We start from the raw sequence: 13,943 nt of genomic DNA, 5'->3' as shown, positions 1-13,943 counted from the left end.
CTGGTGTAACGCAGAACTGGCTTAGTTGCCCATAGCAGCCAATCAGATTCCACCTTTCATATTTGTCAGCTCTTTTGGAAATCCAGTTCTACTTTACACCAGTTTGATAAATTACCCCAATTATGTCTATTAGGGTCACTATTTTTTCAGCAGTATAGTTCCTGGGGCATTGGGAAGCACAACGGGCACAGTATTAGGGGTGGCAGGATGACACTGTGGGGACACCAGGATGAGGAGGTTGATGGAAAAATTTAGAAATCTAACGTGTCTGTGTTACAAACTGTAGAGACGAGATGCGGCTAAAAGAATTTGCCATGGTGGTTTGGGTCAAATGGAGGAGAAGAGGAAAGAGAAGGTCTACATGACAGGAGATGTCACTGGATGTAAGAGGTATGTGGTGCTGTATTCTCCTCCATGTCTTTTTTATTACAATTATATGTATTTTAAATTTGGCGACCAAATTTTTCAGTTTAGGACCCAATTTGAGGTATTTTTTTTTAGTCTGAAGATGTAATATGGCCTAAGAAGAGACTGTGGCGCTCATGAAGCACCGCAGCCTCTTCATACAAAAAAAATAAATAAACTAAAATGGAGGAGGGGGGGGGGGCCCAAGTTGGGTAGACAGCCCCGGGCCTATCATGCACTTAATCCGCCCCTGCTATGGATACATGTGGGAGCATGCCCCTCATAGTGTGACGGTGTCCGGTATGTTTATGGATACATGACAACCCCTTTATTAGTGACTGATCTTGTGCTATTCAGCTGCACCCTGTGCACACAAGTTTAAACTCGCGCTCTGGATTTTGAACCTCAGAGAACTGAAGTTTCGTTTCTCTCTTCCTCTATTAGCCATGGCGTCTGCTGATCTGAGAGCTGAGCTGGACTGCTCCATCTGTCTGCAGACCTATACAGATCCTGTAATGCTGAGATGTGGACACAACTTCTGCCGGGTCTGTATTGATTGTGCACTGGATACACAGGACGAGTCTGGGGTTTATACCTGTCCTGAATGCAGAGAAGAGTTTCAGGAGCGGCCTGCACTGATGAGGAACTTCGCTCTGCGTAACATTATGGCGAATTTATTGGTTACTCAACATAAAGAGACGGAAACCGGGATTTTGTGCACTTACTGTGTGGACTCTCCTGTACCTGCTGTTAAATCCTGTCTACACTGTGAGGCTTCTCTGTGTAAGAAACACCTGAGAGTTCACAGCAAGTCATCAGAACACGTCTTATCTGACCCCAGCACTTCCCTGGAGAAGAGGAAATGTTCCGTCCATAAGGAGATCCTGGAGTATTACTGCACCGAGGACTATGTTTGTATCTGTGTGTACTGCAGTTTGGTTGGAGAACATCAGGGACACCAGGTGGTGGTGCTGGATGAGGCCTCTGAGAAGAAGAAAGGGAAACTGAGAAATATTTTCCAGAAACTGACCACAAAGCGACAGAAGACTGAGAAAAGAGTCCAGAATCTGGAGGAACGCTGGAGAAAAGCACAAGAAAAGGCATCTGGAGAAACAGAGAGAGTCACTGCCCTGTTTACAGACATCAGGAGACGACTGGACGACCTGGAGAAGAGGGTCCTGAACGAGATCTCCAGGCAGGAAATGGAAGAATCACTCTCATTCTCTTCTCTGATCCAGAAGCTGGAAATAAAGAAGGACGAGCTGTCCCGGAAGATGGGACACATTAAGGAGCTGTCTAACATGACTGATCCACTGACTGTCTTACAGGAACCAGATACAGGAGACTTGTGTGATCCTGAGGAGGAAGGAGGTGATGACATGAATAGATGTCTCCATGATGTAGATGATCTGGATGTGGCTGTGATCTCAGACAAATTACACACGTTATGTGACATAATAAGAGATATAAGGAGAGGGATCTATATGGAGGGTCCTGGAGACATATTACTGGATGTAAACACAGCTGGTAATAATGTCCTTATATCAGACGACCTGAAAACTGCAACCTGGACACAAAATAATCAGAATCGTCCAGAAAGAGCAGAGAGATTCCAGAATAATCAGGTGATGAGCAGCAGGAGATTTACCTCAGGGCGACATTACTGGGATGTGGAGAGCAGTAGATCAGTGGGTTGGAGTGTGGGGATGTGTTATCCCAGTATAGACAGGAGGGGGCGTCAGTCATTCATTGGGGATAATAACAAGTCCTGGAGTTTGAGGAGGTGTTATAATCAGTATTCAGTGAGACATGACGGTAAAGAGATCCGGTTACCTGACGAGATCTCCAGTGATAGAGTCAGGATATGTCTGGACTATGAGGCCGGGCAGCTGTCCTTTTATGAGCTGTGTGACCCCATCAGACACTTACACACCTTCACTGCCACCTTTACCGAGCCCCTTCATGCTGCATTATTTGCATGGAGCGGTTCTATAAAGATCTATGGTGGGAGGTGAAACCTGCCAAAAATAAAATGATAACGAAAAACATGAAATTCTAATTCAAATCCCAATTTGACATTTCATTTTCAACCCATGTCTGCCAAAATGAAAAGTATAATGCATTTCTTCCCTTTGAATTTTCATTCCCAGCTCCAGTGTGGGTAATATGTGGCAAAAATAAATGTAAAATTAAATAGCCTTTTGGCTTTTTAAATTTCAACTTTGTCAATGAATTATCATGTCCCCATAGTGCTATTTTCCAATCAAAATTATAAATCAAATGAAAAACCTAAAATACAACTTAAAAAAGGTAATTTGAGATTTCAGTTTCATCTCTTGTAGACATTTTCACTGCCAAAATTCAAATCAAAATGAAAAATGCCACTTGCCATATAACATTTTCATTTTAATATTGTCCAAAATTCAGATTCATACAACTGAGCAGTAGTGGGCCTGGGTTAATATGCGAAATGAGACTGAACAGACAGTGACTGTCCAAAAGAGGGCGCTCTGCTTCTACACAATTCTAATAGGTCGCACACCGCTACAGATCAGAACGCGTTTAGAATTCCAATAGATGGCGCTGAGAGGAAAATGATGCTAGTGTGCAGAGTGAATGGCATAAGACTATGAATCCAATAGATGGCGCTGAGAGGAAAATGATGCTAGTGTGCAGAATGAATGGCATAAGACTATGAATCCAATAGATGGCGCTGTGACACAAAGGGATACAATACATTGAATAACACTATGCTATGGCCAGCTTCTTGACAGTTAGCCTATTTGGCATCCAAGTGAAAAGCAAGGGTTCAAGGCCTTAGGTTGCTTTTTCTTTTTGTCCCACTTCAAAAAATTTTTTTTCTTTTTAACCTCTTCCCGCATTTGGGTGTAACTGTACATCCAGATTACCTGTAATTTAACGTAATCAGGCGTACAGTTACATTCAAAATGTTAACTGGGGCTTTGACACTATAAAGAGCAAAGACACCGGAGAAGCTGGCAAGGAACCAATCTGAGTGGTCCCTTGCTCCGCAGACTAACCAATCGGAGCACGGCAGTGTAAAAATGCCTGTTTCAACCTCTGATCTCCAATTTGGAGCTCAGAACCTAAAATCAGGCATGGTCCCCTTTGTGTCCCCGATGCCAGATGTGCCCCTGATGCCCCCCCCCTCGATTCGTCCCTGCAGCCCTTCGTAGCGATCCCCCTGGTATTGTATGTGATGGTGGTGGCTCCGGGACAGTGCTGCCGCCATCAGCAGCGAGTGTCAGCTGTAACATACAGCTCGACACTGCTGCAATGGTAACATTAGTGCTGGCTGCGATCCCATCCATTTAACCCCTTAAATGCAGCGGTCAGTAGCCACCCATGGCATCCATGGAGTTAACAGTAGTGATGACCCAAGACAGTTCGCGAATGTGCGTTCGCGAACCATGTTTTCGCAGCGTGCCCCTTTGACTTTAATGGCAGGCGAACCTGAAAAACCTTCAGGTCATATTTGCAGCCACCAAATACTTAGTAGAAGCGCACAAATAGTCCCACAACATGGACAGTGACATACCAGAGGGGGATCATTGGCAAATATTCCCACAAAAAATCTGTATTTTAATCAGGGACCATTTTATGCGTCCTAAAAGGAAACTCTCAAAAATGTGCCCTGCTGGAGCCTAGGGAATTTTTATTTTAGGCCATGGGAGTACAGGCCCCAAAAATTATGCATTCACCTGACAGAAAAGAACTTGTGATTATGTGGCTGGAGGTACATTAGGTGGTCACTGGATAAAACTTTTACTGTAGGCTAGGGTTGTTTCGGGAATTGAATTTTCGATACCCAATCGATACTTTTTCCTGGTAACGACCTCGATACCAGGATTTGCTTTTTTTCGATTCTAGGCTTCACTATTGCGCAGTCTAGTATCAGAGAACAATGAGCGTGCTGCTCTCAGTGCGCTCCGTGTTTTCCTAAGCAGCACAGGGGAGAAAGAAGCAGTTTCTCCCCCCCCCCCCCCTGTGCCGCTGCCACCAATAAGGAGAGAGGCGGGCGCACTGCACCACCAATGAAAGTAAATGTTTAAAGAGGACCTTTCATCTGGCAAAAAATTCTGAACTAAGTATTATGATATATACAGCGGCGCCCAAGGATCTCACTGCACTTACTATTATCCCTGGGCGCCGCTCCATTCTCCCGCTATGTCCCAGGTTTTTTTCTCCCAGGCTATGAGCTCTACGCTGCGATTGGCCAGCGCCTGGGAGAAAGAGACACAGAGGAGAACAAGGGCAATCTCCGCCCAGTATAACCAAGTCCCCAAAGATACCGGAAGACATAGCAGGAGAATAGAGCGGCGCCCAGGGATAATAATAAGTGCAGTGAGATCCCTGGGCGCCGCTGTACGTATCATGATACTTAGTTCAGATGAAAGGTCCTCTTTAATACAAATCCCGGAGGCGGGTGCTGGCGGGGAGCTGCACCGCCTCCTGTATTAAATGTTAATTAAATTATCATTGGTAGTGCAGTGCGCCCCCCCCCAAACCCCCCGAGTATTAAAATCATTTGTGGCAGTGGCCACAGGGTCCCCTCACCTCCTCCTCATTGGTGGCAGTTCTGATCAGAGCCCCAGCAGTGAAATCCTGGGGCTCCGATCGGTTACCATGGCAGCCAGGACACTACTGAAGCCCTGGCTGCCATAGTCAGCTCCCTGCTGCTGTGTGTACTATGCACAGGGCAGCAGGGAGAGTGTGAAGTCCTATTCACCCTGATAGATCCCAGGATCTAACCCCTAAGGGGGAAATGGTTATTAAATAAAAAGTAAAAAAAACAAACATCAAAATATTAAGTATAAATCACCCCCTTTCCCAATTTTACATATAAAATATATAAAAATAAATAAAAATAAACATATTACATATTGCCATGTCTGAAAAGTCCAAACTATTAAAATAAAAAATAAAAATAGCAAATATTCAGGCTGTCTAGAGGAATACTTGTTAAAACCTACCCCCTCTCCTCCCTCCACATCCCTTTCCTACCTTCCTTCATCCCGCCCCATGTTTACCCTCCCTTTCCCTCGTACCCCTTCCTTCCTTCATAACCCTCCAAATCAACCCCCTCACCCTCTGAATACTAGCCGTCTTTGATTGTGGTCTTGATAACCTGAGTATACCCTCAATTTCGCTTAAATTGCATGACTATACTGATTCACTATGCGGTTTACGCTTTAAAGAACATGTAGGTTATGAATTATGTAGGATAATCGGGATACTCATGATATACTATTCAGCTGTTAACCTATTTAATGGTACGACAATTGATGTGTTACATTTAATTGTATTCTTTTCACACAAGACCTCTTCTGACTTAAATAAATCAATAAAAAGAATTTTGAAAAGAAAAAAAATGTCCTATGCGGTGAGAGCCGTAACAGAAAAAAAATAAAAACTGCGTGATTAACAATTTTTTTTGTCACCTTGTCTCCCCAAAAAATAGGATCGGACTGTTCTATTATGGGCCGGATGTTCCATAAAATGCGGAATGCAGGCAGCTTTTTTTGGTGTTTTATTTTTTTTCCGCATGGTATCGAGTATCGCAATACTTTTTTATGGTATCGAAACCGAATCAAAATTTTGGTATCAAAACAACCCTACTGTAGGCCAGTGCAGGCCCCAAAAATTAGGCATTAACCTGACAGAAAAGAACCTGTGATTATGTGGCTGGAGGTACATTAGGCGGTCACTGGATAAAATTTTTACTGTAGGCCACTGGAGTAAAGGCCCCAAAAATTAGGCATTCACCTGACAGAAAAGAACTTGTGATTATGTGGCTGGAGGCAGGGGTGTAACTAGAAGTGACTGGGCCCCACAGCAAATTTTTGTAAGGGCCCCCCCAGCGCGCTTCGCACCTACCTCCTCCTGTGTAAACCCCACTCCTTTGGCAAGTCACGATCTAGACCAGACCAGGCTGCCACGCCATCCTTTTCCTATATAATTTGTATATATATATATTATATACACACACACACAGTCTGTCATGTAGTGTCATTGTATAATACTGTTGTGGGGCCCCTGTCAAAATCTTAACCCTCCTCCCATGTAGCCCCCACACTCCTGTGATTAGTCAAGATCACCCCCATCCCCCCCCCCCCCTCCTCACACATCCCTTATAGCCCCCATACATGTGGGAGGTAAAAAAAGATTCAAAGGCTGAAATACTTAGAACTAATACTAAAAACTCTTTATTGACAGGAACAAAACATTTGAACTTTCCAAGACTATGTTACACTTTTTTACAGTTACAGATTCCTGCAAAAAGATACTAAAATCTTGATACGCTTTGGACTTCCGAAGAACCTTCCCAGCCACAGCATTTCAAGTTGTGGAAATTCTCTCTGTTTAGATAAATATACACAATACATGAATATATTATGTATGTATTTATGTTTCATTATGTACAGCAGGGATCATCAACTTTTGACACTCCCACTGCAGAGAAATTACAACTCCCAGCATGCACACTAGCTAAGCTGTTAGTGTAACCCCCATAGAGGTGAACTAAGCATCCTGGGTATAATAGTTTAGGAACTGCTGGAGTGCCAGAGGTTGATGGTCCCTGATATAGAGAATTGTATCACTGCCTTTGCCGAACTTTACATTTCCCTCCCTTCTTTTCCTGTAACCCTTTGTGAAATAGGACCCATCACCACAACTGACATGTCTGTTTTATTAATTACACTGCATGTTGCAAACAATTCTGGATCATGTTTGCTCACAACTTTGCAGTGTATAATTCCTCTGTTATTCTAAGTTCATTGGCAACTGTATTTACGAGATGGGGATGTGTTTCTATACCGCCTGATGCAGTCTCAGATTGTAGGGACATACCCAATTGACAATGAACTCAGAAAGAGTTAGAATAAACAGGGAAATTGCACAAAGCAGAGTTAAGAGAAATAATGATCATTGTTGGGAATAAATTTATTTACTAAAGTGATATAGTGTCAGAAGAGGTGACATGCTCTTCAAATTGTTAGAAGTACAATAAAATTACTGCATAATAAATAAAAGGCATAATAGTTTATTAAAAACTTACCTGAAACACGACAAATGAGATCAGAAGTTTCTTGTCTCCATCTCTTCTGGCTTGATTGTTCCAACTTGAAAAATATAACTACAACCTAAATAACAAAAAATAAATAGTTATTCTCACTTAAAATGTACTATTTAAATTTGAAAGTATAACAGACATTTTGAAATATACTAAATTCTACACACATATATAAAGCAACCAAAAACTTACCAGAAACCAAAAGTACCAGGAGAGGACCATCTATGCGCTCTTTCACACTTGCGTTGTTCTGTTCCGGCATAGAGTTCCGTCGTCGGGGCTCTATGCCGGAAGAATCCTGATCAGTTTTATCCTAATGCATTCTGAATGGAGAGAAATCCATTCAGGATGCATCAGGATGTCTTCAGTTCCGGACCGAACGATTTTTGGCCGGAGAAAATACCGCAGCATGCTGCGCTTTTTGCTCCAGTCAAAAATCCTGAACACTTGCCGCAAGGCCTGATCCGGAATTAATGCCCATTGAAAGGCATTAATCCGGATCCGGCCTTAAGCTAAACGTAGTTTCGGCGCATTACCGGATCCGACGTTTAGCTTTTTCTGAATGGTTACCATGGCTGCCAGGACGCTAAAGTCCTGTTTGCCATGGTAAAGTGTAGTGGGGAGCGGGGGAGTAGTATACTTACCGTCCGTGCGGCTCCCGGGCGCTTCAGAGTGACGTCAGGGCGCCCCACGCGCATGGATGACGTGATCACGTCATCCATGCGCATGGGGCGCTCTGACGTCATTCTGGAGCAACCCGGGAGCCGCACGGACGGTAAGTATACTGCTCCCCACTACTACTATGGCAACCAGGACTTTAATAGCGTCCTGGCTGCCATAGTAACACTGAACGCATTTTGAAGACGGATCAGTCTTCAAATGCTTTGAGTTCACTTGCGTTGTTACGGATCCGGCGGACACTTCCGGCAAATGGAGTACACAACGGATCCGGACAACGCAAGTGTGAAAGAGGCCTATGTCATACACACATGTATTTCTATGGTAAACACGTAGAAGTGCAACAACAAATCAATCTAGTGACACAAAAACAGGAAATATAACTCATCCATATGCATATACAATTCTGTTTCTTCTACATTTAGAAATGATAGGATTGGTTCAAACAATGTATGTAAAACTTACATTAACATAAACAGGACTTGAAACCAAAGTCAATGGCGTTGCAACCTAGAGAAAAGAAACCAACATTTAGTTTGTGCCCTCAAAAACACAGTCCAGACCCTCAAACTGGTCAAACATTTGGGCAGCTAATAAAATCCAAAGGTGACCATACATATTTTGTTACACTTGATCAAAATTGTCAATATCTACAAAAATGAATGATTGTCAGGTGAAATTTAACAATGACCAACAGTTTTAGGGGAACAACTGTAGAAAATTAGTGTTCAATACCGATGTCGTCAGCAAAAAGATCTTTTGTTTAAAGAAAGACTGTTTGTGAACGAAAGCTCTCTCTTTGAAAGAACATTCCATGAAAGATATTCATGGACCTGTTTCATTGAACATGTATGGAAGTTTGAACAACAGCCAATATAGACGAAAATGGTTATTGATGTGTCTGTGAAACCAGCGTTCACCAGATCTAATGTGTATGGTCAGCTTTACACAGGTAAGAATTGAATATATAGTGAAACCTCTCCAAAAGACCAACTCAATTAGAAGACCACCCCTTTATCCAAACCACATTTCTTGTTACATTATGCATACTGACCTTTTTATTATTATTATTTGAAGAGAACACAACTCCCCTAGATAATCATTTGAGAGGTATCACAGTATCTATTCAATCCTCACAGTATAAAAAGTGACACTCTTTCAGGAGTGTTACTTTAAACTGAAAATATATGCAATTCCACTAAAGAAACTATTTTCAATGCTCAGCACTGCAAGTCCAGAAAGCCTCTGTTCGGACATCGTACTCCTCAAGTAGTTTTTTATTAATTTCAGCTTTGAAAAGGATCTTTCAGCACTTGCTACTGTCACAGGTAGCGTTAGGAATAGTAGCAAGGCTACACAAACATCTGGAAGTGTGGATGACAGTGCTCTGTTGGCGACTAACATGAGATGAGCAAGGTCACTGACAGAGAATGTCTTAAGGATCTCTTCTTTTAATGCAGATCGAAAACTTAGTAGCTGGCCAGGAAAAGTGCTTGTTAAATCTTCCTCGTAGATTTTTTGCAGATTTGATGCAGCATTAAAGAGCTCATCATCTGATGCAGATGAAAGCATCGTGGGCTGAATAATGTTGAAACGGCCAAGAACCCGATCTATTCCCTTAAACCTGTTTAGAAGCTGAAATGTTATTACATCTAAACAGGGGTAAAAAACTGTCACTTTAAAATGTTTTTCTGCATCATTTAATCTCTCATCTACTGACAATTCATCAAAATGGCGCTTGACTTTGGGGATCCGTTTCTTTTGAAATTCCGGTGAAATGCCCCACTGTTGTGCAAGTGATGCCACAGTTTGTTTTGCTTCCTCAAACTGATTCCGGAATTGGACCAGATTGTCTGCAACATTTTTTATTAAAGTGGATGTTTTAGACAAGTCCATGTTTTTAGCTTGCAGAACTTTTTTCAAGAATTTTTGTCTGGACAACGACTAGAAATATGAACTCATATGACTCCATTTTCTTTTTTATATCAGTGCTGCCTCTTCTCTTTCTTTATCTTTGGTTGAAATAAGAATGATTTTTGACAGTGCTTGCATCACATCCCGAAAACGGAAACGTAACGCAAGCAGGGATTCATAGCGTGATGACCAGCGAGTAGGGCACAGCTTCTTCAATGTCACGCTGGATTCAGTTGTGAATGAGCAAAGTACATCCCACCGTTAAATACTGTCTGCAAAAAATGTATATATGATCTGCACAATATCATAGAAATTTGCAATCTCTTTGATGTTTGCCATTGCATCTTGCAATACAAGATTGAGGTTGTGTGCTGCACAGTGCACATAAAGAGCATTAGGTTCTTTTTCTAAAATTCGTGCCTGTACTCCTGAGTATATGCCACTTATTGTTGCTGCTCCATCGTACCCCTGGCCACGACACTTCTGTAATGTTAGACCTTTGCTCTCTATGCAGGCTATGATATCATTTTCAATGCCTGCAGCACTCTGATCTTTCACAGCATGAAATCCCCAAAAAACTTCATGAATTTTCACACTGGTTGCCCTGGTGTTCTCATCTCTAGCAACAGAAACATACCGGAAAACCTGGCTTAGTTGATCAACTTTTGAAATGTCTTGTGTAGTGTCAATGATGACAGAATAGAATTGTGCCTGTTGAATTTCTGACACTATTTCCTTTTCTACTTGTTGAGAAAGAATTTGGATTATCTCATTTTGGATTTTGGGGCTGAGATATTTTATTGTTCTTTGTGGCATTTGAATTAGCTCTTTTAGAATGGGATCGTACTCTGCTAAAAGTTGAACTATGCACAGAAAATTACCATTGTTAAGCTCACCTAACTGCTCTCGATGCCCACGGAATGGTAGATTGGCCATTGACATGGTTAATGTCACGTTTACAATTCTTTGTAGAACTTGCCTCCAAAAGTTTTTGCCTTTCGTATTCCTCATCAACAGTGTCCTTTTTTCTCCACTGGTCGTATACCATACAAGCTTCAATGTGGGAATTGGAGCTCTCATGAGTTTGAATTTTTCTACTTAAGTTTTTCCACTTATTAATACCCTTGGCCCACACTGGTTCAAAACCCTGCTTTTTCAGATCGCCAAACAACCAGCATGGCTCACAATACACAGCATTTAGCTTCGGGGAATAACATAACCATGTGACAGGTAGTTTAAGTCCTGTTTGGGTAATCCGGTTATAATATTTGACAGAAAAACATCTTCTGTCACTGTCGTTATCTCTTGGAAAAGGACCGGGAGGTCTGCAAGGGCCATGTGAGATAATGAATCTCTTGACTTTAGGGTCAGAAATAGTCACAGGATAATTAGCCCTATCAGTGACATACTTCTCAGAAACAGCTGCATCTAAAATGTGGCTGGCAGAAGAGCTTGCAGCATCACTGGTAATAACAGTATGAACGGTATGAACTGGCTGATCTTCGGTAGGGTCTAGTACTAAGGTGATATCACTAGCACATTCAATGTCTCCACCTTCTTCTAGTAAATCACATTCTTCAACAGAAGACAGGCTGGACTGAACACCCTCCTTTATTTAGGCACCATCGACATTCTCATCTGTGGGTTCTAATGTCTTCCCTGCAGCTGGTGCTATGTCAGTATGGGCAGAAGATGTGCTGGACTGGGCAGCCTCCTCTACCTGGGCTCCTGCGACATTCACATCAGCGGGTTCTAAAGTTGTCTTATCTCCAGTTGATGCTATGTCAGTAGGGGCACTAGAGCTTTCACCCATACACTTAGGAGCAGAAAAGTAGGTACTAATTTTAGCCATTTTTTTACTCTTCAGTTCCTCTTCCCTCTTCTTTTTACGCTTCTGAGCACCGCTCATATGCTGATAGGTTGACATATTGAGGGTTTTATGTGGCTTTTGCAACCTCTCTGTAAAAATATTATTTGAGATTTTTATGCAAAATGCCACCAACTCCACATTTTCTTACATGTACATTTAAACTCTATGTAAGTTATCAGATAACTTTCAAGAACAGGGATCAGCAACCATCCGCACTCCAGCTGCTGTGAAACTACAACTCCCAGCATGCAAGCTTACTTGGCTGTTCTTTTAACTCCCACAGAAGTGAAAGGAGGATTTTGGGAGTTGTGGTTTCAGAACAGCTGGAGTGCCAGAGGTTGCAGATCCCTGGCCTAGAATATGCTATTATTTGCATAAATATAAGAATAACACTATATCAGACCATTGTCTTGTACATGGCATTTATCACCAGTTATCTCTCTGCACTACACTAGATCTTCCACTCTTCTCCCGGATCAAATAAGTGTATGACTCACTCACCCCCATCCCCTCTATAGACCTGCTATCTGTAATCTGACCTCAATGTCTATTGTGTTTACAACAGAGAGAAAAGCAGATTTCTGTCATAAATTCTTTTTAGAGGAGAAGGTAACAGTAAAGGCTCTGATAACGGGAAAGCCATTGTTCTCAGATAACATATATGACAAACATTCTAAGATTTGTTTGCAAAAGCCAAGTACAAGTTATAGTAAAAGTTACTGACCATAAACTGTTATATTTACACAGCCTGATACAGTACTTGATTATTGAGAAATAACAATTCCTTCACAACAACCCTTGCTCGTTAATGGAGATGAAGCGCAGCACTCACAAACAGCGATTCCATCCACGGAATGGGGAAAAGCGATTTCCATTTTATTTGCTCATCCTATTATAGCAACATTATTTCTGCGGAGCAGGGTGCTGATAACACAGCACAATCAGCTGACAAGAAAACAGGACTCTGGTGTCCACATGTACAAATTTCTTTGCTGGATGACAGGGTGATCTGCAGCAGGGCTTTTTCACATAAGCGGATCCTCTAAGTGGAATCCGCTGCGTGAAAGAGAGCCAAGCCCCGCTCCAGACAGCAGAGACACGGAGCATTAACATGACTGATAATGCTCTGTGCCTCTCTGTGACGTTTTTACTACTAAATCACAGTGAGATAAAGTTGTCACTGTGATTTTGTAGTAAAAAGCTCATTGTAGTGAATGGTTATATGTACAGGCCTGAAAAAAAAAAAAATTATGGACATGGGAGAAAATTTCTATTGTGTGCATGAGCTGTTGATGTCCTATCCGGATCGTTTACCAGTTTCACAAAAGCAGATAATTTCCTTCAAGGGGTTTTCCAGCTTTTTTTTCTATTAATGACTCATTCTCAAGATAGGTCATCAGTATCAGATCAGCGCGTGTCCAACACCGCATCCCCCCCTCGCTGATCAACAGCTGATCAGCACTGCCTTCTCCTCATTGTTTGCCTGCTTGCCCTCGTAACTGCATTCACTTCAATGGGACAGCTCCTTCCTGTCCAAGTGAGTAGTAGGGTAATGTCCCATAGAAGTGAATGTGGATGCCATAGTAGCAATTACACTGCTCTTCACTGCAGTTGGTAAGCAGGTGAACAATGAGGAGAAGGCAACGCTTGTATGGATAGGTCATGAATAGAAAAAAAAACAGACAAAGCCTTTAAGGAGATTCTCTTAGTAGTCTGCTGCTGCCCTCTTCCAACACCCTGCACATTCCAAGTACAAATCCCATATATCTTGGCGGCCAGTGCCGGATGCCAAGGAAGTCCATCCTTCTCCTCCTCTAATTTTACTAAGATGTAGAGGCTGAGAAGGAGACACTCGGGTCCACAGCTCTGAAGCCAGCCTTACTCACCCTTGTTGGGATCTTTCTCACTGGACTGCAGTCTTCACTGACGTGCTCTTCTCCTCTTCAAGTTCTGGCGACGCACTGCTCCAAGAAATGAAAT

The 13,943-nt window shown here is 42.3% G+C and overlaps 1 protein-coding gene and 3 long non-coding RNA genes across 5 annotated transcripts in view; 2 read left to right on the top strand and 2 right to left on the bottom strand.

The window, feature by feature from the left end:
* The window catches only part of LOC121005702, a 26,951-nt gene extending 17,284 nt beyond the window's left edge, over nt 1-9,667 (top strand). The window contains exons 3-4 of the long non-coding RNA XR_005779957.1: nt 2,556-2,562; nt 9,656-9,667. This is a non-coding gene — a long non-coding RNA (uncharacterized LOC121005702). The remainder of the gene's footprint in view (nt 1-2,555; nt 2,563-9,655) is intronic.
* LOC121005665 (E3 ubiquitin-protein ligase TRIM11-like) overlaps nt 724-13,943 on the top strand; it is an 88,534-nt gene continuing 75,314 nt past the window's right edge. Inside the window, exons 1-2 of one of the 2 annotated variants that reach the window (XM_040438451.1) lie at nt 724-3,120; nt 7,713-7,723. In XM_040438451.1, the coding sequence (XP_040294385.1) occupies nt 852-2,420 (1,569 nt within the window). In that variant the 5' untranslated portion in view covers nt 724-851 and the 3' untranslated portion in view covers nt 2,421-3,120; nt 7,713-7,723. Of the gene's footprint in view, nt 3,121-7,712; nt 7,724-13,943 lie in introns of those variants that run through there. The other variant, XM_040438443.1, reaches the window with a different exon arrangement.
* Nucleotides 6,562-7,724, bottom strand: LOC121005716. Its single transcript, XR_005779959.1, has 3 exons — nt 7,694-7,724; nt 7,487-7,571; nt 6,562-6,785 (listed from the first exon to the last, which is right to left on the bottom strand). It is a non-coding gene; the product is annotated as an uncharacterized LOC121005716 (long non-coding RNA).
* On the bottom strand, nt 8,476-13,943 carry LOC121005709. The gene is made up of 3 exons (XR_005779958.1): nt 13,850-13,943; nt 8,645-8,689; nt 8,476-8,535 (listed from the first exon to the last, which is right to left on the bottom strand). It is a non-coding gene; the product is annotated as an uncharacterized LOC121005709 (long non-coding RNA).

Source organism: Bufo bufo, chromosome 1, assembly GCF_905171765.1.
Source record: "Bufo bufo chromosome 1, aBufBuf1.1, whole genome shotgun sequence".
NCBI classification, from domain to species: domain Eukaryota; kingdom Metazoa; phylum Chordata; class Amphibia; order Anura; family Bufonidae; genus Bufo; species Bufo bufo.
This window is presented reverse-complemented; position numbering and strand designations above follow the sequence as displayed.